Genomic DNA, 23,414 nt, shown 5'->3' on the forward strand with positions numbered 1-23,414 from the left:
TAGCCCAAATCCTGATGTAGCTGCCTGCTCTCTCCATGGATAATTGACTAGCATGACTGGAATACAGTAGTGTAAAAGGGGAACAGTGTGAGTTTCAGGGTTAAATCTATAAAGAACTTCAATATAGAAATGTTTGTAAAGGGGGAGAGGATTTAAATGGCTGCAGCCCTTTCATCTGTTTAGTAAGTTCTTAATTTATTTTGTTTTATTTAGATGTGTTTTAGAAGTACTTATCCTAAACTTCAGTCTTTCGGCTATGGACTTTTATCCTTTCTAATCAGTCTTCAGAAAACAACATAATCTATTATCGGCAGGGTTGATAGCGTTGTCCGTTAGGTATGCCCTATATTTCATTTGCTGTTTATAATGTTAAGATGTTATATAACTGTGTCAAAACTGGAGTGAATTTTTTCATGCCAAGAAATGGTATATAACAGCCAAAACAGGTCAGCCATTTTAGAGAATGAGACCTGGCAGAAGTAAGTTTTACCCATGTTAAAATTCTGGCAGCTTTTTCTTTTAAATGCTCTAGCACCACCCTACTTTGGGAAGGAACTTGAAATTTGCAGAAGTGCAGCCTTTGTGTAAGGGATATGCTTTTTGCTATCCCTGAGGAAGTCTGGCCAAATTTGGCCAAGCTATAAGCCTTTGAGAAATTGCTGTTTGGACATGTACAGGACAGGCTTCAGCATTAGTAACACAATCTCTGCAGATTCTGATTCTCACTGCACAAGCTTTAAGACTCTCGCAGTTCTTACATGTGACTGGACTGTACTTGTACCATCCCTACACACCAACAGTGCATGCTCCAGCCTCTCTCAGGTCCTAGTGCTGACCAGACTGTACATGCACAAACCCCACAGAGTAACTCAGTGTGCTCCGGCCCCTGGGTTGCAGAAACTCACTGGGACTTGCCCTGTAACTGCCGCTCCCAGCTGGGACGCCTGGGCACTGGAACTGAGAGCAAGGAGCACTTGAGAGATACTAAAAAGGAGTTTAAAGAGCACAGTCAGTGTGGAGGAAGCTGCCAGACTTAAATAAAAGCTTAAACAAAAGCCTGACAGGAGGTAGATTGTTGGGAGATGGGGACTGGGACTGGGCTGGGCAAGGAATGAGGGAATGTAAGAGGAGACAGATTGCATAAGGAACTAGAGGAGGGGGACTGGAAGCCTGGGGAGATGAAATGGAGAGGCAGATCAGGTGGGAGGAGAGGTACCAGCTGGGGTAGGAGGCTGGGACAGATTGGAGAGGATGTGGCTGAAGACTCTCTCCCCACTGGAACACACTCCTGCTCCAAAAGCCTAGAATAGAACCTGGTGGTGGAACTTTCACTATTGCTCTGAGCAAATATCTGTGAAACCACTGCCAAAGTGGGTATCTCATCCCCATTTAGTGCTGGTCCACATATATGATGTTGCTATCAGTTACTCACTTAGCTTCAGTGCCAAATGTTTGAGGTGAATCTAAAGGTTCCAACCCTGCTCATGACCTCATGTGGGTGTCAATACAATGCCATATGCTGGAATTGTGTTTGCAGTTGACTTTCTTAAAAAGCTAGGGAATTACATGCCAACTACATGAAAAGAACATCAAGGTTGCCAAGTCAAGCATTCAGGCTAGGAAATACCAGAACTAAGGTTGCATTAATGCCTGAGCAACATTAACTCAGTCCCTTGTATACATTCATTATAATGATCTAATTACATGATCACATCCTAATATTTTCCACAGGCACCCTGCCTGATGCAGTGCATAAGATGGTCCAGCTCAGGGGATGAATCAGGGTTGTGTGGTGAAAGAGGCTGTAGAACCTCTACCATATTTGTTGTGGTAGAAAACTGTGTAGTGACTCAGAAAAGGGACTGCAGCAAGAGAAAGGAAGATCTCATGGTTAAGGCAGTTGAATGCTGCCATGGACAACTGGATTCTATCCTTTCTTCTGCTGTAGAGTTCCTATATCACTTAATCTAGACTTTTCACAGATGGTAATTAATTGTGTTCCTCATTTTCTTGGTGTCTTGCAAATCGGACCCTAGGGTCTTGCGTCAAAGTGCCGATCACTTAAGATGCAACTGATGTTAATAGGAGCTGTTCTTTGAACATATAAAGTGCTATGTAAGGCTAAGTATTCTGAAAAAAATCAGGTTCTTGCTATCTGAAATGGGCAACCATAATTGAACACTTTGTTCTGCTTCAGTTCCTCCCCATCAGTAAAATGAGAATCATTCCCCTTGTCCCATTATAGGTGAGCTGCAATTTAGACTGTTTAGTCCTTCAGGTGAATGTCACTGGTGATGCATTTCACTACTTTTAACTCATCTCTGGACAGAACCATGTGATCCTACCAGTTTGTAAATGAATGCATCCTAGAGATGCAGTCTCAAACTGTTATGAATAGACAGGCCTGACTGTATTTGGCACCTGCATGCCTTCTTTCTTCAGGAGCCCGTGACTGATTAAAAGTCCTAGTTTCTTCAAAACAAAGCACTACTTACTCATCAAGCAAAGCAAAGATATACAAACAAAAAGCCTGTCCGCCTGGGTCTTAACTCCATTCTTTCCTTGCAAGATATGGGAAACAAAGTTCCACTAAGCCCAGACCCCTTGCTCCTGGCCTGGTGGAGACTGGCGTATTCTCTGCCTGTCTAGCTGCTGCTGCCTGTTCACCCCATTTCCTCACTAGCTTGGTGTCCCTTTGATGCTAGCCTTGGGCCAGGGAAAAATTAACCTAGCCTGGTTGGTGCACATTTCCCAGTTAGTAGAGTGCTCATTGTTTTCCCCATGCAGTCTTCCTTGGTACATGCCTGAATGACATGAAGTGCATAGGTTTATTAAATACAGATAAGTCCATTCTCCACGCATCCTCATTTAAAAAGGATGTCGAAGATAAATGTAGTATGAGTGCTTCACATACTAAGTGAGCACCATAGAAAAGCCCCTGATGAAATCATTCCTTCTTCAGAGCAGGGTTTGAATAGTGTGCAATAAATAAGGCATGGAGAGACACACTAAACAATGAGAATAAAAGAAAATCTTAGAAATGAAGGGCTAGAAGGAATCTTGATATCAGGTCCAGCTGCTCATTAACTGAGCACGATCCATCAAAACGCATATGCACAAGGGGGCCAAATTAAGGCTGCACAGATATAAAATGACTTCTGTTCTATTAACCTCTCTTCTTCCTCACTCCACCCTCTTATGAAAAGCCCAGGGTCTTCCTGAGACTTCCTCTTCAGTTAAAACCAGCTTCAACATCCCGTTCCCTTAGTCCCCTACAATTTATACCCATTTTGGGAAATAATGGTGAACGTATAGGAAGACACTCCATCGAGGGGCTGGGGATAATTATCCTGAAAGGGAACTAATTAAAATCAGTTTCTCATTCAGGACCTCTAGTATCTAATATCCTGGAAGCTGGCTCACATTAGTAATCAAGAGTCCTTTCTCTTAATCCTTTTTTTTCTAAAAAAGTTCATAGGTTTTCTTAATTCTACTAAACTTAGATTGCTTTTTAAAATGATTGAAGATATTGTCTACACTGCAATCATGGTGTGATTGCTGCTTCATGTAGACATACCAGAGTCAGCTTTAATCTAGCTAGTTCCAGTACTAGAGCAGTGAAGCCATGGCAACACATGCTTCAGCATGAGCTAGTCATTCAAGTAATCACTACTGTTCCAGGTTGGTTTGTACAGCCCACATTGGAGCGCACGCTGTTGTAGCGTCAGTGCTCCGGGTACACAAGCAAGCCAAATTAAAGCTAGCTCAGGTATGTCTGTGTAATCTGCAGTCACACTAGTAACTTTGGTGTAAACATACCATGACTGAAGCTTGGGAGCCTGCCAATACATACTCTCATTTGCCTGGCAACCCTTCTTTTGTACAATGGTAATAGAGGAAAGATTACAGATACATAATTTTCTCTTGGTCATGAACTTTCATATAGTTAGCAGTCTAAATGTATCCTGATAACTGGTGTCTTCAAACCAGTTTTGATACAACCAGAGTTCTTGTTCCCACATACTGTAAAATATTTTGAAGCACAGTGTAGTTCTGATTTTATTTAATTTGAATTTATCTCAGATTCTCAAATATTGATACCTTGAGTTTTTAGTATACTTGCCCATTTGTTTTGGCAGGAAGTAAAAATGATCATTTTTATCTTGAGAGAGTCCACCTTAAATTTTAATGTTTTGGGAACCTTAAAAAATTTATCTAAGGGCTCTATATATTTCCAGTTGTCACTTGACTGTTAAGAAGTGAGGATGACTGAAGGTCATGCTACTGCTTTTGAAGCTTCAGGAGTGCTGGTATTTTTAGGTTATATTGAACTGTGTAACCTGTCATTGCCAATGCTCTCATTACAAACATTCACTTCAGTTTGATTCCTGTCTGACTCCCTCTAGGATTTATTTTTCTTGCAGAGTATACACAAGATGGCAGCACTAATTGCTGGATTGTGAATGTATTAGAATTACATAGATTACTATGTTAGTTCTGCAGATGACCTCAAGTTCTTTATTTTTAAGTACTTATAAAACATGGATTGAAATTTTATCATTTGACTTACAATTAAACCTGATGGTGCAGTACGTCTGTCTTGTTTTTCTTTGTCCAGAGATGATCTTCACTGTACAGAGTTCTAGTTTTAAAGTTCTTGTTTGTGAAATAAAGGGAATTATTGTATGACAATGAAGTTATACAATAAGGAGAAGAACCATTCTTTAACCACTGGTACTGATGCATCAAATGGAACTCTGATTAGTACAGTAGTTGATTTTAATTGCTGTTTTTAATTTAGGAAAAAGGTCAATATTCAAGAAATGTTTTTTAAAATCTTTCTAGCTAGAATAAGCTCAAAATGTAGTCAGTGGATATTAAGCACCTAAGAGTATGAGAGAATGAAAAATCTTTAGTCCCAGCAAGTTATTCTGTTTGGAAAACTGGTGGCTTATTGCTTATACAACACTATATTTAAAAAACCAACCACCTTCCAGAAAATTGTAAATAAGTGTCTTTGTACATATTGCCAGAATCACCCATTATCTGTCATATAAACAGCTTTGAGTATACAGAAATATTTTTCTGCCGATATCTGTACAGTGATACTAGCAAAAATGCCTGTGAATTTTCCTCAAATTGTTCTGTTATGGATACTGTAATACTGAGCACACTATACTTATTCAATTTGTACTAAGTGAGATTAGACAATTTCTACTCTAAATATTAAACGTTTTCTGTATGATCATGTACACGTATTCATTCACAATAGAAAGCCAGAAAATGTATTCCCATTTGACTGACCAGTCTAATTATTGCATCTGAACACAAACTTTTAAATTAACCAATCACTGAGTACTCTGTTTACCTTCAGGTGGAACTTCAGTGGTAGCCCTGTTTTGTTAATGAAGGAGATAAAATTGTGATATTTAATGTTTTAACATTCTTTCCATTGTTATAATAAAGACATTCATTGGATGTTGCTGCTTTCCCAGTGCATTCCGTTGATCAGCAAGAGAACAGCCAGCTCACCTCTTTATGAGACTGGTTTTAATCAAGCAATTGGTACACTCCCAGCAAATCTGTTATACAGAAATCTTAACCCAGTTCTCAAATATTGGAAATGTCTTGTTTTTCATTAAATCCCATTGATTAAGACTTACACCTTGCAGGTATTTACTAAGATCCCTTCCATTTTCAATGTGGCCTTTGTTCAAAAAAAAAACTCCCCCCAGATATTAATGCCCTTTATCACAGTCTTCCTTAGCCAGAATATTATTCCGATAAAACAAACATCACACAGTAGGAATGGTCAAAACCAGTGCTCTTCAAATCAGAAGTGTAGCAGAATTATTAGTCATGTTGAGTGGGAAACTGCAAATGCACACCCGCATCTTTTTTGTGAACAATCACATTCCTCATTCCAGATATCTTGAATCAGTTTTTGAAAACTTTAGTTCTTTGTAATCTATCAAATTGTTATTCCGAAGTACTTGTTTTTCATATAAACTTTTATTCCTCGTTATGCCATCCACGTTAATAAAATACTTTTTCTCCAGAGTTGAGGCCCCACAAGGAAAATGACTGAGCCTGTTAAAGTCTAGAGGTGCACTTCATCTTTTGTAATTTAGTCTCTTCATAAAATTATATGGGTCATTATGGAGGTTTTGAAGCAGGACCATGTTATTTGCCCCCGGCCCCCCAAAATTATAAATGTACAGAAGTGTCCTCGCTGGAGGAAATTAAGTCAGCGAACTTTACTATTCAGAATGATTTATACATATTACTAGCCAACCCTTTTTTGCCGTTTACTCAACAATTCATTGTATCGTATCTTTATAAATAAGAAACGAATGTCTAAACATAATAGGATGAAGTTTTATTTTTACTCTTCTGTGCAATCTCACTTCTTGAATGTTCCATTTGAAAACTAGAGGCTTAAAATGTTCCTTCTGTGATGACAGTTGAATAAAATCTTGAGTAGTTTGTTAGTCTTGGTAGATCCCCCTCCTTCTCTACTGATTTTTCTCTTTTGTGACCTTGCTGACTAGAAAATTAAGGTCTTGTTTTTATTTTGCTCCCCCTGATTTCAGCTTACATTGGCTTCAGTCCAATGTTGTGTGTTTGCACTCATTTGTCTGAAAATTCCTATCTCCTATATTTACTGCAATATATACAGTACAGTTGTTGCTATACAGGGAGATTTTGGCAAACCAGTAAAGTGCCTGAAACCACTATGGCTTATTGCTAAAAGCAGCCAAGTCAGCAGGCTGTAAATGGCCATGTAGAGAGCTCAGCTTGACTAAGGCAGGAGGGGAGGGGGGGTTGGGTGCCACAGAAAGGGAAGCTTGACCTCCCGTCCTTCCTGATAAGAGTTGTGTAGAAGTTGCTGATGCATGCATTTTAGAAGAGTAGGATGTGCCCCAGGAATGTCTATTGGGGCCTCAAGGCTGCAAACTCTGGAAAAACCCACACCTGGTTAATCAGAAGGAACCTCTTGTGTGACCATTAAAACTGCTAGCTTAAGTTTTCTTTAAGGGACATGTCATTGTGTTACTAATGTATACAATAAGGGGGAAGAGTTCGGGGGAGGGGCCCCTCTTCAGAACTGGACTCTCCCTCTGAATGGATGTTGTGTTCCCCACCGGCAGATGGGCTGCTACTGTGCCACTCGAGAGAGACACTCAGCTTTGGTAATTAATCGAGGGTTGGGGATGTTTTACTAACCTGTTGCAGACATGTTTAAGTGCTTGAGACTAAGTTTAGTTTTAAGTGAAAGCGCTCGTGTTGTCCTGTTTGTGCCAGCTACCCACCAGTTGGACAGCCGTGCCTCCCCTGATTTATTGCCCAACACCACCTCTCAGAGTAAACATTACCAAGAGCTTTTAGGTTGAAAGAACCCCAGGTAACAGTTGCCAGTCTGTTAGGTCTACTTTAGGGTATATGGAGTCCTCTTATACATTAGGATACTCTAAATCAATTATTCTTTTATATAGTTTGAAGTTGCACAAATCATCATGCTACTACTTTAATGAAGTTTAACCTCTCAAAGGAAAGCCGTAATGAATATATACCACTGTAGTTAAGTGTTTTAGAAATGTTTTTTTGCTATTTCCATTGTGAAACAGTACTGTTGTCTCAATGAAAGCTATTGCACCACAAATACTACACTTCCCAGCAGAAAATCCCATCTTGTGACATTTAGAGATAAGAATTGCTAATGCATTTAAATTGACTTAAATACAATTCCTAAATTTTTTAAATTCCCTTACACCAACATTGAAAGAGCCTCCTCCTTTTTCATGTATGTAAATTGGGAGTTTTCATGTTGTTACTTTCAAAAGATGTCAAGAAATGCTGGGATTAAAACTTGTAGAGTTCTGGCACCTCTTCTATAACTGTCAACTGCAGTGGAGCTAGGATCTCTTAATAGTTTCTTATGAGAGGCATTCCCATAAAGGGAATGGGCCAGCTGTAGATGGTCTCACTCATGGCTGCATTCTTGAACTGGCAGAATGCATTGGTCTGAAGAGCCCCCGGACATCTTGGAAGAAAATGGGCCAGATGGTTTCTAAAGGATGGAATAAAAAGGGGAGGATCTGATTTTGACTGATTTGGGAGTCTTGGGAAATTCTCAAACCTGCTGCCTCAAAAGTCAGTTGGACAAAAGGATTTCTGCCTCTTTTGTAGAAGTTTAGGGTTTCTCTGACTGTGTGTGCACGAGAGAGAGAGAGAGATGACCAGAGACATCCCTTCCTCCTCCACTCACAACTGAATGCATTGTCAATGAGGTTTCAAACTAATGTTCTTGCACATTAGCACCTTGTACTAGCCCTAGACTGCTCTCAACCAGGGCCGCCCAGAGGATTCTGGGGGCCTGGGGCCATCGGCGGCAGGCGGCTCCGGTGGACCTCCCGCAGGCATGCCTGCGGAGGGTCCGCTGGTCCCGCGGCTCCAGTGGAGCATCCACAGGCACGCCTGTAGGAGGTCCACCGGAACCAGCGGACCCTCCGCAGCCATGCCTGCGGGAGGTCCACCAGAGCCGTGGAAGCGGCAGGGGGCCGCCCGCGCGGCAAAATGTCTAGAGCCGGCCCTGTTCGACGGCGGGGACCCTTCCGTTCTGGGACCCGCCGCTGAAGTGCCCCGAAGACTCGCGGCGGGGCCCCCCGCTGGTGAATTACCGCCGAAGCGGGACCCGCCGCCGAAGTGCAGCCTGCTCTTCGGTGGTAATTCGGCGGCGGGGGGCCCCCGCCGCAGGTCTTCGGGGCACTTCGGCGGTGGGTCCCTGAATGGAAAGGCCCCCCCGCCGCTGAATTACCGCCGAAGACCGGGTTGCACTTTAGCGGCAGGTCCCGCTTCGGCAGTAATGCGATGGCAGGGGGTCCTTCCGCCCTGGAGCGGAAGGACTCCCCCGCCAGCGAAGACCGGGAGCGGAAGAAGCTCCGGGGCCTGGCCCCGCAAGAGTTTTCTGGGGCCCCCAAGCGAGTGAAGGACCCTGCTCCAGAGGCCCCAAAAAACTCTCATGGGGGCCCCTGCGGAGCCCAGGGCCTGGGGCAAATTGCCCCTCTTGCCCCCCCCCCCCCCAGGCGGCCCTGCCCTCAACCCTAAAATATAAATCTCCTAAGATTCTCCTTCATACATGGAAGCACATCTAATGCCAGTCGTGGTTTCCAAGTGTTTGGGGGAAAAAAGACAAGATGTATTGAAAGTAAAAACGTGTCTTTTTCCAAGTACAATAGATTCCACAACTGTTATTGCTTATTTATGAGGCATAGCAGTATAGTTTGGAGGCTGAAGATGTATTCATAATCTAAAAGTATATCTGGAAAAGGTTAAATAAATGCATATTTGGAGATTTAATTAAGTGTGAGACCACATAGGAGAGAACCTAGTTTTGTGTTCTTTATAGAATAATAATTCTCAGTTGGTTTTCTTTGTTCTTTCTTCCAAATTTCAGCTTTTGTCAGGAGTGACAAACCTAAACTATTCAGGGGACTGCAAATCAAGGTGAGTGGCATTTTTTAAAACATTTTAAATTCTGGCTTAAGAGGAATTAAACCTATTTGAAACCTGCCCTTTCACACAGTGTTTAGTACTTGCTTATCAAATAAACCTGTATCCCATACAAAGGGTTTGTATGTGGAGTGTTGATGTAAAATCTTAATGGCAGGAGCTCTGGCCCACCTATAAATAAATAGAGTGAAAACCTGGTATAATTGTATCCATTGCTACGATATGATTGCTTCAGTTGTGCTATTGGTTACTAAATAGCATTTACAGAAATAACCAGATATATGTAATAGCACATGGTTTATGTATTTCAACTATGCTGACTTGCTGGGTGTGAAGTCGGGGAATTCTGAGCTTCCTACTGTAATTCCAGTTCTCATTTTCTGTATTAAGATTCCTGTGTTGTTCTCCTCTTTTATACTTCAACCCCCAAATCAGCTACCATTCCCATCCATCCAGTCATCCTTATACTTCCTTTCCACAGAAATCTTTGTTTCCATTATTTCCTCTTACTCCATCCTTCCATGGTTCACTCCTCCTGTTCTCCTGGTCTCATTCACCTTCCCCGCCCCCTTATCTCAGGTCTGTGCTCCGTCCATATTCTCTAATTTTCTCTCCCTGCTGAGTCCTCACTGCAGACTTGACTCTGGCACCAATCTTTCTTCATGGTCTGGAAAGCTGGGTGTTGAACTCTCTCTTGTGCAGAATGCTGCTGCCTGTCACATTTAATCTGGCAGAGCAGCACAGTCCTGTTGTTCTGTACTCAAACAATTATGTTGTCTGTCCATTCATTTCAAGATCCAGTTCAAATTTTCAGTTGTCTTTAAAATGCCTACCTGTATTTGCCACACAAAATTTGCACATTTATTCTCCTCCCCTCCACTCACCAAGAAACAGCATTGTATGTCACTTCATAGTCTGAACACCTCTGTGGTACAAGAATAATGTTCTCTTAAGCAGACTGCACCTGGAAAAAGACTTTCTGCCTCATGCATTCTGTGTACATTCTCTCCAAAATCTCTCCCAAGAGCATCTTTTTCCTTTGCCTCAATTTCTCGCTGTCTCTACTTTTAATTGATTTTAATTGCATTTGTAATACAATTTTAACTTGAAAGCATTCTCAGCTAGAATTGTTATGAAACATTATCAGTTTAACCCTGCAGCACCCGTAAGTCTGGTATTTGTTCCACAATCCTTTTGGGAAACTGATTAGTGATGCCATTAGATTAATTGTAGTGACTTGTAATGGCAAACTAAAACAAGTTGACTAGGTTAGCTCAGAGTAAAATAAGATTCCCAATGCAATTTGTTCTAGAAACTTATTAATTGTATTTAAAGAACCTAACCCATTGAAACAGAAGTTGTAATTTGGGCTTCCCTTTCCCCTTTATTTGCTGAGTCTTCAAAAGTGTGAGAAAATTTTAGCAACAGGTCATATTAGCAAAGGATGCATTATAGTCTCAAGGCAGGTGTTAATAGCACAAATCTATAGTACAGCAGTCAACTCAGATTAGAAGAGGTGACTAGAAGTAACTAGAAAAATATGCCAGTTACATTATGAGAACACTAGTGGATATATGGAGAAGGAGCAATTCAGATAGATGCCTAGTTACTACAGGTGGCAAACGAAGTTCAATTACAATTTTCTAATGACTGAAGGAGAATACCAGTTCCCTGAGCCATCCAATCTGTACTCTCCTTCCCTCCCATCCTGTGTTGTGTAATACAGTAGTTGTTGAACCTTAACAGTTTTGAAATCCTGCCTCAGTAAGTAGTATGATGAAGAGGTTACCATATTACTACTATTGCTTAGTTCAGTAACTTTTAGTAACTGGCATCTTTTGCTGGCAGTCATAGGAAAAAGGACAAGGACTGAAAGAGCATCAAAACTGAACTTTTTGTGATGATCCCTCACCTATGGGTTTGACTTCTGTTGACGGGCAGTATGGGAAAGCTTTTATGCTCTCTGCCTTTGCTTCTAGGGTTGGAGGACTCTAGTATCCATGACTGGCAACTAGGCTCTTTACAGAAGCACTAACTTAAATTTTTTTTATAAAAGCACTGAAGGAGGAAAGCAAATATCTGGGGCCTTCTGTAAATATTATGCAATCAGTTAGGTGATATATTTAGGGGTTGAGTATCAAATGTTTGCCCTATATGCATATCACTTCAGTTAACTTATGGTATCTCACACTTGGAAAAATAAGAACTAGGGAGAAAATATTTTAAATGTGGACTAAGACTATTTTTAAATAAATTTAAATTGCTCACTCAGTTTTGTTGAGGTTACTTTCTACTTTTCCTTATTTGTTTAAGAATAAGAATCCAGTTCAAGATGGATGCTAGGCACTATATTCAGTGTTGGAGCAAATGCTGATAAAAAGTTTCAAGGTGTTTTTTCCACTTGTTGTCAATGTTTTAATTCTTTCTTAAGGCCTAGCAGGAATGACTATTTTCCTAAATTAAAGATTAGACTTTTAAATTAGCATAAACCTCCCCACCCCCCAAAAAAACTCACTATGCTTAGATTTTCCAATACAATTTGCATGGCACAAATTAGACAAAAACTTTGCACTTTAGTGCTTTATGGTATTAAATGTCAGAATTTTTTGTTTAATTTTCATTCATTTTTATACCTGCATATAAAAAATAATTCAATTTGAAATTGGTATTTCAGCAATTGACATTTAATTTAAAGCTGATTTGTGAGGTTGGGTGGGTGGGGAAATGGGATTTCTAGACAGAAGATAACTAACCTTCTCTTTGTGCAGTATGTGCGTGGTTCTGATCCTGTACTAAAGCTGCTGGATGACAGTGGGAACATTGCTGAAGAACTGAGCATCCTCAAATGGAATACAGATAGCGTAGAAGAATTCCTAAGTGAAAAACTAGAACGTATATAAATCTTGCTGCTTTCTGTCCTTTCCTCACATTTGATCCTGGTTAGCTTCTGAGAAACTGTGCTACACCCAGCAAATCATTCCAGCTTCTACATTATTTTTTTAAAAAGATATTGTATGGTACTAAATATCTTTTTAATTAGAAGGTGAAGCCTCAGTACGGCATACATCTGACAACTTGGCAAGCTGAACAAATAGTTTGTGCTAGTACATATCAGCTCTGTGTGTTTGTAACAATGCATTTCATTAATGATAAACTCAGTTAATTATGCAAATCCCTAAGTTTGTTGTAATTGGACCAGTTTTTACAAACTTTTAGAACTAGTTGGCAGTTCCAAATAATTGAGATGATTACCAGACTTCTTGTATGTTACTTTTCTGTGTACAGGAAGTCATAATCAAATGTGAGATGTACTCTCTCTCCAAAAAGAATTGTCTGCTAGTCCTCTCTCACATTTTGTATTTCTCAGCTGTCCTTTTTATAGACATGTTATTTACAGTTTATAACAAATGCCTGGTTCTAAAAGTTTTGGAAATTTTGTTTTGATGGAGGAAGAACTCACGATCTGGAGTGATTGTAAAACATGAAGTAGGTGCACGTTAGTGAAGACTACATAGAAAACCTGTAAGGCATGTGTAAGTCTGATGTCAAGTGTACTTTAACCAAGTGTTTTACTTTATATTCTAATAACTCAGATCTACTGTAGTAAAGTGTTTAGATGGCAATAAATCACTTTCACAAAAAACTCTTGGATATGCTTTTTTATTGAACTTATAAAAAATTTCCTTTTTAAATCAACTCATTACTGTGAGCAGAGAACAAATACCTGTACTGACAGTATGCTGAGACTGAGACCCAGTTTTGCTAGTTGAGTTAATATACATTAAAATAAGGATAACTTATGAAATGTGGACTTAAAATTCAGCCTCAATATAAATTAATGAACAAGTCTCTCCCCTTAACTTATTTAAGTAAGTTTAAGGTTTTTGGATGGCTGAGGTATGTCCTCATGCAACCTTAAGTACCACTTGACATAATTAAAAAACACAAACTTCCTTTTTTTTTTTTTTTTTTTAAACTACAACTTTGTATCTCAATGGATAGCTCAAAGTAAAGGAGAGAGCACTGCACCTGCCTGGAAATCAAAGGGAGAAATTGTGCAAAATGCTGTATTAATCTTGTATGATGGTAGATGGAATAGAAAGTTTGTTATCTGTAGCAAGAGGAAGTGAGGCAGAATCTGCTAAAATGAAGCATTTTCAAATCAACAGGCCTTTATAACTTGCACCCAACAGTCTTAAAGGTACTAGCTGTGGAGCACTCTGAACCACTGATGTTTATTTTTAACAGTCGTGAAAAACAGAAATTTTAAAGCCTTGGAGTACTGCCAGCATAGTTCAAACATTTGAAAAAGGGATGACTGCGGGACCTATGGAATGGTTTATTCAGGACTCAAAAAATTAAAGGCTAAAATTATACAAGTCATCTAAGAGAGGTGTTCAGACTAGATGATCCGTGATCCCTTCTAGCCTTATAATTAAGGCTAAGACTTTGTCACAGGTTTTTAGTAAAAGTCCCAGAAGCCTGAGCCCTGCCACTGGGGCAGCTGCAGGTTCAGTGTTGGAGCTCAAGCATCCCCTGCAGCCCATGGCCTATAGCAGCTGGGGTGCCCCTGCTACGTGCAGGGGCTGGGAGCTGAGGGGTGCCCCTGCTGCCCAATGCAGTCAGGAGCTCTGGTGACTGCCAGAGGCAGCAGGGTAGCTCATAGCTCCCAGCCCCCATGAGTGGCAGGGGACCCTGCAGCTTCCCATTGCCACAGGCTGAAGTCACTGATTCCATGATTTCTGCAACTTCCATGACAATCAGTCTGTCTTATAATCCATGAATATAGTTTCATGGAAGGTAGGTCTTGTCAATCAAATCTCTCTTTTTAATAAGGTTATGGTTTATTTTTCCAAGCATTTACCACATGACACTGATTAAAAATAAACTTGCATTAGATAGAATTAACAAAGCATACATTAGATGGACTAAAAGCTGGCTCGCTAACAGATCTCCACATGTAATTGTTAGTGGGGTGACAAACTAATTGTGGTGTTTCTAGCAGGGCACCCTAGGAGTCAGTTCTTGGTCCAAACACTGCTCTGTTGAAGCAGCAAAGAGTCCTGTGGCACTGTCATAAGCAGATGGTTAGCAGTAAACCTGGAACACCTGACCAGAGGACCAATCAGGAGACAACATACTTTCAAATCTCCATGGAGGGAAGCCTTTGTTTGTATTTTTTGGATTTTGCTCTGTTCTCTCTGGGTTCTGAGAGGGACCAGACATGTAAGCAGATATCTCCAAATTTCTGAAACAGCCTCTTCTGTTCAATTTAGTAAGTACCAATTAGGAAGGCGGTTTAGTCTGTTTGTTTTCTTTATTTACAAATGTGTATTTGCTGAAAGGATTGTATCTCTGTTACTGAAACTTGTATTTGTGCTAGGGGGAGTATTTTCTCTAGTGTCTATAAGCTGAAAGACCCTGTAACATTTGCCAGCTTGATTTTACAGAGACAACTTTTACTTTTGTCTTTCTTTTATTAAAAGCTTTTCTTTTTTAGAACTTGATTGATTTTTTGCTATCTTGTGTAAGACCCCAGGGGAGGAAGTCTGCACTCACCAGGGACTTGGTGGGAGGAAGGAGAGAAGGGGGGAGGAAAAGCCTGATTTCCTCTCTGTTAAGATTACTGTCTCTCTCTCTCAAGGAGAATCTGGGAGGGGGAGAGAAGGTGAATTCCTCTCTGTTTTAAGATTCAAATAGTTTGAATCACAGTGATCTTCCAGGGTAACCTAGGGAGGGGAAGCCTGGGAGAGGCAACAGTGGGGGAAAGGGTTTACTTTTCTTGTGTTAAGATCCAGGGGGTCTGGGTCTTGGGGTCCCCTGGGAAGGTTTTGGGGGGACCAGAGTGTACCAGGCACTGCACGTCCTGGTTGGTGGCTACACTACAAGATCTAAGCTGGTAATTAAGCTTAGGGGGATTCATGCTGGTACCCCATCTTTTGGACGCTAAGGTTCAGAGTGGGGCATATACCATGACAGGCATCTTATAGACTAACAGACGTTTTGGAGCATGAGCTTTCGTGGGTCAATACCCACTTCATCGGATGCTCTGTTGAAAAGTTGCTATTTAAATGATATACAATTTTTGCTGGCCAAGTTTGCAGATGCCAAAGATTGATCGGTCACTGTTGGTGATCTGGAGTGCTTGGTTAAGTGGTCACAATTCAAGAAGATACATTTTAATAGCCAAGTGCAAGGTCATATCTCACAACAAAGAATGCAGGCTATAGCTCTAGATGGCAACTGAAAAGCAGTGTTGCTGAAGGGCATTAGGCTCTTCACAGGTTAACTTTCAGTGTGAGCTTTCAGTGCAATTCTGTGGTAAAAAGGGGTAGTGTAATCCATGGCTACATAGACAAGGGAATATCAAATAGTAGGGAGTGACCTTGCCTGTGTAAACAGAATTGATAAGACTGCTATTAGAATACTGTGTCCAGTTCTGGTATCCACACTTCAAGTAGTATGTGGGAATACTGGAGAGTTCAGAGGGTCCCAAAAATGATTCAGGGACTGGAAAACAAGCTTTATGACACACAACCTATTCAGCTTTAAATAAGTTTGAAAGGTGAATTGCTGCATGCAGGTACGTACACATTGAAAAGAAGAGGGGGGGGGGGGGCTCTTCAGTCTTCCTGATAAAGGCATAAGAAGACCCAGTGGCTGGAAGTTGAAGTTAGATGAATTCAACCTTGAAGTTGTAGTTTCCTAGCAGTGAAGGAAGGTAACTAAATATTGAAACCATTTTCCAGAGAAGGTGGTGGATTCACCATTGCATGCAGTCTTTAAGAAAAGCTTAGATACATTTCTAAAAGATATGCTTTAATCCAACATTTGAAGGAGTTGGAGACTTCCAGGTCTTGGAAGAAGTGTACTACTATGGGAAAGCATTTCCAAGGCTACTATTGTAGGATCTAAGCACCAGCCACAGTAGTTGGAATTTCTCTAGATACCCATAACAAACTCTTCTTCACATCCTCTTTTGTTTGCAGTTTTAATAGAATTATGACAAGCCACAAGAATCATTCATCCCAGTGCACCTGAGCAGGTGTCCTTAGTGCCTTGTCATTCAGATAACTATATATATATATATTTAGTAGCCTAGTGCTGTATCATCAGCGAGATGTATAAACTGGACCAAAAACCACAGATTGTGTGACTACTGAGAAGTGGGTGTTCTCCCTGCAGATGGCCTATTTATGACTCTTCTGTTCAGGCAAGATAAGATCAGGGTAGGTCTAGGGAGTTGGGAATGAGCAAGACAGAAGTAGCTTTGTCACTGTGATACTTCCTTGAGAGTGGGGCCAAGCTGGTTCCAGGCCAGTCCCGAGCATCTGAAAGGCTGCTGCAATACATAGCTGCTCCTATGATGCCAAAAGGTCCATTTCACTGCCCTGAAATGATTCAAGACTCAAGGCAGCTCAGTACCCAAGGATTTCTCTCATAGTCCTGTGTCATAACCTAGTCCCAGATTTGGACCTTAGCGTCCAAAATATGGGGGTTAGCATGAAAACTTCCAAGCTTAGTTACCAGCTTGGACCTGGTAAAGCTGCCACCACCCAAAAAATTAGTGTTTTGGGGCACTCTGGTCCCCCCAAAAACCTTCCCTGGGGACCCCAAGACCCAAATCCCTTGAGTCTCACAACAAAGGGAAATAAACCTTTTCCCTTCCCCCCTCCAGGTGTTCCTGGAGACATACACAGAAGCAAACTCCGTGAATCTACACAGAGGGAGTCCACCCTCTCTATTTCCAGTCCTGGAAACACAAGCACTTCCCTCTTCACCCAGAGGGAATGCAAAGTCAGGCTAGTAAATCTAACACACAGATTTCCCCCTGACTTCTTCCTCCCACCAATTCCCTGGTGAGCTGTGGACTCAGTTCCCTGGAGTTCCCCACAAAAGAAAAACTCCAACAGGTCTTAAAAGAAAGCTTTATATAAAAAGAAAGAAAAATACATAAAAAGGGTCTCTCTGTATTAAGGTGACAAATACAGGGTCATTTGCTTAAAAGAATATTGAATAAACAGCCTTATTCAAAAAGATTACAATTCAAAGCACTCCAGCAACTATAGACATGTAAATACAAAAGAAAAAAACCAATAACCCCTATTGTTTTTATGATCTCTGTACTTACAACTTGGAAACAGAAGATTAGAAAGCAGGAAATAGAAACCCCCTCATAGCCAAGAGAGTGCAGACAGAAGACCCAGAACAAAGGACTCACACACAAAAAACCCTCCACCCAGAGTTGAAAATATCCTGTTTCCTGATTGGTCCTCTGGTCAGGTGCTTCAGATACTTATTTCCAGGTGAAAGAGATGTTAACCCTTAGCTATCTGTTTATGACATCCTGCAGCCAGCCAAGTGGGATTTAAGGCTGCCTTACACCATTGGAGTGGTACAAAATAGCCTTAATGGAGCAGAAAATCAAGTCCACACTTCAATGTTTTGGTGGAGGCAAGCCATGACTATATCCAGCTTCTTGTGCCTGCAATACACATGACAACATGGGACTGGTGGAAAGGGGGAAATTGACAACACTGAATGCGAGCCAGGCTGAATGCTGAAATTGTCACCCCTACATAGTTTCAAGCGCGTACAGCAAGTAGGAACTTAAATCTGGTAGCTGTCTTTGCACTGTTTGGAAGTTGTGTGGGAAAAGTTAGACAACTGTGAAGAGACTTGCCTTGTTATGGAAGCTATTTAGCTGCCTGGGAATATAGGATATTTCTTTCCTCCTATAAAAGGGGAGGCATGTCTCTAGAGGAGAATTCAGAGGCTAAAAATAAAACCACCTCTGTCAACAACAGTAGGGACTTAACTCATGGAAGCTCAGCATCTCTTGTAGCTGACCTGCTGCTCCTCAAATCATAGCCTTAAAATGCCTATGGTTTATTACAGCATATTGAGAGAGATAATTTATTGACTGTTTATTAGAAGCACCAACAGATTTTTCCTTCAAAGAGAAAAGCCTGTAAAAGAGAGAAGCTGTGACTAGAAGACAAAAGACAGAGTGCAGCATATTGCCTTACTGCATTATTGATCTGCTATTGATCAGTAGGCGGTCTTCCCTGCCAAATGCACTTTTATATTAATTAGAGTTCTGTAGTCTATGTATATTGTCACTAGGACATTCATTAGATATTGGCAAGTGATGGTAATCAAATGTAAAAATAGTGTGCTAGAGAATGGCTAGAGAACAGGTTTGGCTAATTAGTTATTAAGAGAACAGCTACAGAGAGGGGTGGAGGCTTAGTAAAACTATGCTTGCATTAGGAACTATGGTGATAGGCACCTACATTTAAATACAGATCAAGTACATCAATTATTGATTTTGAAATATGTTCCTGGGAGTAAGTGAGGCGTACTAGCCTATGTCCTTCATAAGGCTGATGTACTGTCTGAGGGAAAAGAGGAGGGGAAAAAAAAAAAAAAACCACTATTCTAGGTGCTTCTTGGTGCATTGAAACTCAAGTTCAGTGATGCTTAGGTCTATCCCCAACCATTTGAGGTACTTAGAGGTCCTAACTGAAGTGGAGTAAAATGCATCTCTTGTTTTCCACCACACCAACAATTTGAGTATAAAAGGAGTTGAACAGTCATTTTCCAGCAGCAGTGGGAGCAACTGAGTTTATTATTGAGTCATAAAGCAAATTTTATATATGCTGTCCAGCTAGGCTGAAGTTTCAACATACCTTTATGCAGGAACCCTAATGTATAGCTATAGCTGTAGGGGTAGGGGGTGGTGTGAACTGCACGCTCTCTACATAGGCACACAAAGAGATAAAATAGCAGAACAAATACATACTACACACACTAATGGGCCCTCCTCCAAAGCAGCTTTGATGGCATATTTATTTAGATATTAAATCAATGCTGCAGCAGACAGTTTCACTTTAGTATTTTACTGCAGGAGCCCATACAGATTTGAAAAGAAACAGAATTTGTTTTGTCATAATCTTCCTGGTATTGTCTTAACACTTGTTACCAGAGTCGCAGGCATAGCAAGAGACAGAGTCATTGAGTGATAATTCAATGGGAGTTGCAGATACTGAGCATCAGACCTTTTAGGCCTACACAGAACATGTGTTGAACAGTGAAGCATGATGGAAGAACTTTATCTTGCTCTTCTGCCCCACGCAGGACTGAATGCTGCTTTTGGAGTGAGGTATTAGAGAAATGAAGGTCAGATTGGCTGAATGGACATGAAGGCCACAGCATCTAGTTACGTGCTTGGCCCTGTACAAGACACAAAGATAGACAGTCCCTGCACTAAAGATCTTCCCATTAAGACTGGCTGAGAATATTATTTTTATATTTAGTGACAGTATATTTATATGTAGTAGTAACCTGAGCATGAACTATGGGCACCGAGACAGATTTTAAGAGGGATTTGAATAAGAAGCAAGTGTGGTGGCCTGATAGCATCATACTGTAGTTACAAAACTAGGGCACAGGCTAATTTTCTTCATAAAGAAAGCATTTGTACAGATTCTATAAATATTAAAATAGACACGTTCTTGCTATTTTGCAAATCCTATTTACACTAATATAATTAGGGGACAGTCAAGCTCAGACTGTCCTCATTGTACTGCGGGCTATTCTTCTAGAGACAAGTACTTGTTACTTTTTTCTTCTGATTTATAAAGTTTTCCCTTCCATAGCAAACTACAAAGTTAAAGATCAGACTGTGAGAATCACCCCTTTAGCCCAAAAAATAAGTTTGCCTCATTTCAGTTTAAGTGATTTGTAATATAGCTTTGATCAACTCATCACCAGCAAGAAGTAAGTCACTCCCAAGAGTCAAACCCTCCATGTTGTGCTTTGAGGCATTATCTTGTAAGAACAGGAGTACTTGTGGCACCTTAGAGACTAACCAATTTATTTGAGCATAAGCTTTCATGGGCTACAGCCCGCTTCAAATGCATGCAGTGGAAAATACAGTAGTAAGATATACACACACACACACCATGAAACAATGAGTGTTACCATACACACTTTAAGGAGAGCTATTATCAGCAAGAGAGAAAAAGAACTGTTTGTAGTGGTAATGAAAATGGCCCATTTCCTGTAATTGACAAGAAGATGTGAGGAACTGGGGGTGGGGGCAGAGGGGAGGAAGAGAATAAGCATGGGGAAATTTTTACTTTGTGTAATAGCCCATCCATTCCCAGTCTTTATTCAAGCCTAATTTAATGGTGTCCAATTTGCAATTAATTCCAATTCAGCAGTCTCTCGGAGTCTGGTTTTGAAGTTTTTTGTTGTAATATTGAGAATTTTAGGTCTGTAATCGAGTGGCCGGGGAGATTATGACATTAAAAAACCAGTTCAATTCTTGATATCTGATTTGTGTCCATTTATTCTTTTATGTAGAGACTGTCCGGTTTGGCCAATGTACATGTATCTTGTAACTGTTCTTCTGAAGATTTACATTCATGTAATCCCATTATAAAAGTCACTATTGGAAGGGACAGAACGAATCAATCTTATTGCTAAGCCACAATTTCATTTAAGAAAATATTAGCTAGTTTATTTTTATTTTTTTAATATAGATGAAGAAATTCCACACAGAGGGAGGGCCTGGCAGCTGACTTACTGGAGTACATGGACAAAGTCTCAGTGTAGAACCGAATATTTGCAGAATTATTCACTAAGCAATTCCCTTCCCAGGAACCTTTTGGCTAGTGTTCAGTATTGCAATACAGCAGTGCATGCTGGAGCTGAGATACACATCAGCCTTCCCACTTGGGCTGAAGCTCATCAACTAAGGCACCTGCATACCTAAAAACTACATGATTAAGTTATTCTGTACCAGAAGTGATTCATTGTCCACGCACAGAGGGAATGGAGACCAAGCAGATACCCATGCAGGAAAGGTAAAGAAGAGCACCCAACCCTTACAAACTGGGCCAAAGATCTATGCATAGGGTGTTCTGGGATGTCCCCGTACTCAGAGCATGGTTTCATAGAAGAGTTATGACAGAATCCTCATATATATGGCCTTGGAACTCTTTGCACGTGTCTTTTTAGAACAGACAGACAATCTCACTTGCAAACATTTTGGAGCCAGTCATGCCTGCTGTGCTGGTATACAAAAAGCTTGCCGGTGATGTTGTACACCAAGATGGCTGATGGGCCTCCAGGCTCAGCGGAAAGAAAGCTAGCTGTCAGATGGCAAGGATTTGAAGTGAAAAATCACTAGTCTGTGGTGATGAGAGAGACGAATGATACCAGAAGAAACTAGACTGTGGTTTTCTTTTGGGTGAGGAAGCTGAATAATAATTTGGAAAATTCCTGATATATCTGTGTACCATTGAGACATGCAATTACATAAGCATTTTATATACAAAACTGAATGCCTATCTTTTTCTGAGACAAATTGGGTGAGGTAATATCTTTTACTGGACCGACTTTTGTTGGTGAGAGACAAGCTTTTGAGCCACACACACACACAGCTCTTCCTCCTGTCTGGCAAAGGTACTCCCAGATTGGTTAGGACAGACATATTTAAGAGACCATTCAAGATAGAGTGGCCCATTAACACTTCTGCAGTCTTTTGGCCCTATATCACCAGGGATAGAGGCGCCACAAATTGCTGGTTTGGAAAGATCAAGCTAATCAGGTTGTCTGGTCAACAAAGAGTTCTTTCTACAGATCTACATATATCTGTGATAAGCAAATTCCCTTTGTTAGATACTGAAGCACATGCAGAACTAGCGGAGATCAGTAGGAACAGAAGTCTTTTCCTTTCAAGGCTTTGATAGAAGCTTTAGGCCCTGCATGATGCTGGCTTTCGGGATTTGGAGAACAGAGATAATTAATCCTCAATATCTTTTTATTTACTTACATAAGAACGGCCCCACTGGGTCAGACCAAAGGTCCGTCTAGCCCAGCATCCTGTCTTCCGACAATGGCCAATGCCAGGTGCCCCAGAGGGAATGAACAGAACAGGTAATCATCAAGTGATCCATCCCCTGTGGCCCATTCCCCTCATTATTTTCTCTAGAGTCTGGACCTGGAGTATATCTTGACCAAGAAATCTGAACCTTGACAAAAAAAAAAGAAAAAGTTGGTTACCCCTGCTATAAAGACTTCCTTGCTTACCGCTTTAGCATGTGTCCTTCTCTACTGGATTTCTATGGTCTCTTATGTTATGCTCAGTCTCCTTGTCCTGACCTTCAGAGCTCTACATAACTCCACTCCAGCCTCTTTCCTTCTACTACACCCTCTTTCGCTGGTTCTTCAAGATAAATATTTGTATGTGCATTTCTCATCCTGATAGATGGGGATTTTCTCGTGAGCCTACTAAATCTCCATCCATGAAGGTGAGAATATATCGCTTGTGCTGAAAAGCTGCGCTTAGTCCTTGATGCTGTACACAAAATTATTTGTCAAGTGTGCTGGTATACACTGAATAAATCAGAGTTCCACGGCACTAGTACAATTCATCAGAATCTTGTAGTCCCAGAAGATATGGCTACAGAACAATGTGCTTCTTCTCTAATTGCCTGTTATACTTTAGCACAAGACTCTCTCCCACTCCCGCCCCTCCTCCCCACACACTTCTTCAGGCCAAATGTTTGGTGCCATCTGCCGATCACATTATGTTACAAAGAAGATTGTTATCAACTGTCTTGGGCAATTCTCTAATGATTTAAAGGTGATGCTCACTCATTTGCTTTCCTTTAAAAAGCTTGGTCAGATTTTTACTCTTTTAAACTTCCCCTGGGAGGAGATTTAATATAATCTTCTACCTTGATTTACAACCTGTGCACAAACCCACTAAAGTTGATGAGCTGCATCCTAAATCTGGTCAGAATTTGGTCATTAGATCTTCAATTACACAGTTCTAGAGACAATGTTACTTCATCATAGTGCTTCCCCCCTCGCCATTTAGGGCAATG

At 40.8% G+C, this 23,414-nt stretch overlaps 1 protein-coding gene across 1 annotated transcript in view; it reads left to right on the top strand.

The window, feature by feature from the left end:
• Nucleotides 1-13,483, top strand: part of SELENOF (selenoprotein F) — a 43,424-nt gene extending 29,941 nt beyond the window's left edge. The window contains exons 4-5 of the mRNA XM_050962230.1: nucleotides 9,458-9,507; nucleotides 12,282-13,483. Of these exons, the coding sequence (XP_050818187.1) occupies nucleotides 9,458-9,507; nucleotides 12,282-12,413 (182 nt within the window). The 3' untranslated portion in view covers nucleotides 12,414-13,483. The remainder of the gene's footprint in view (nucleotides 1-9,457; nucleotides 9,508-12,281) is intronic.
• The last annotated feature ends 9,931 nt before the right edge of the window (nucleotides 13,484-23,414 follow it).

Source organism: Gopherus flavomarginatus, chromosome 7 (assembly GCF_025201925.1).
Source record: "Gopherus flavomarginatus isolate rGopFla2 chromosome 7, rGopFla2.mat.asm, whole genome shotgun sequence".
In the NCBI taxonomy this organism is placed as follows: domain Eukaryota; kingdom Metazoa; phylum Chordata; order Testudines; family Testudinidae; genus Gopherus; species Gopherus flavomarginatus.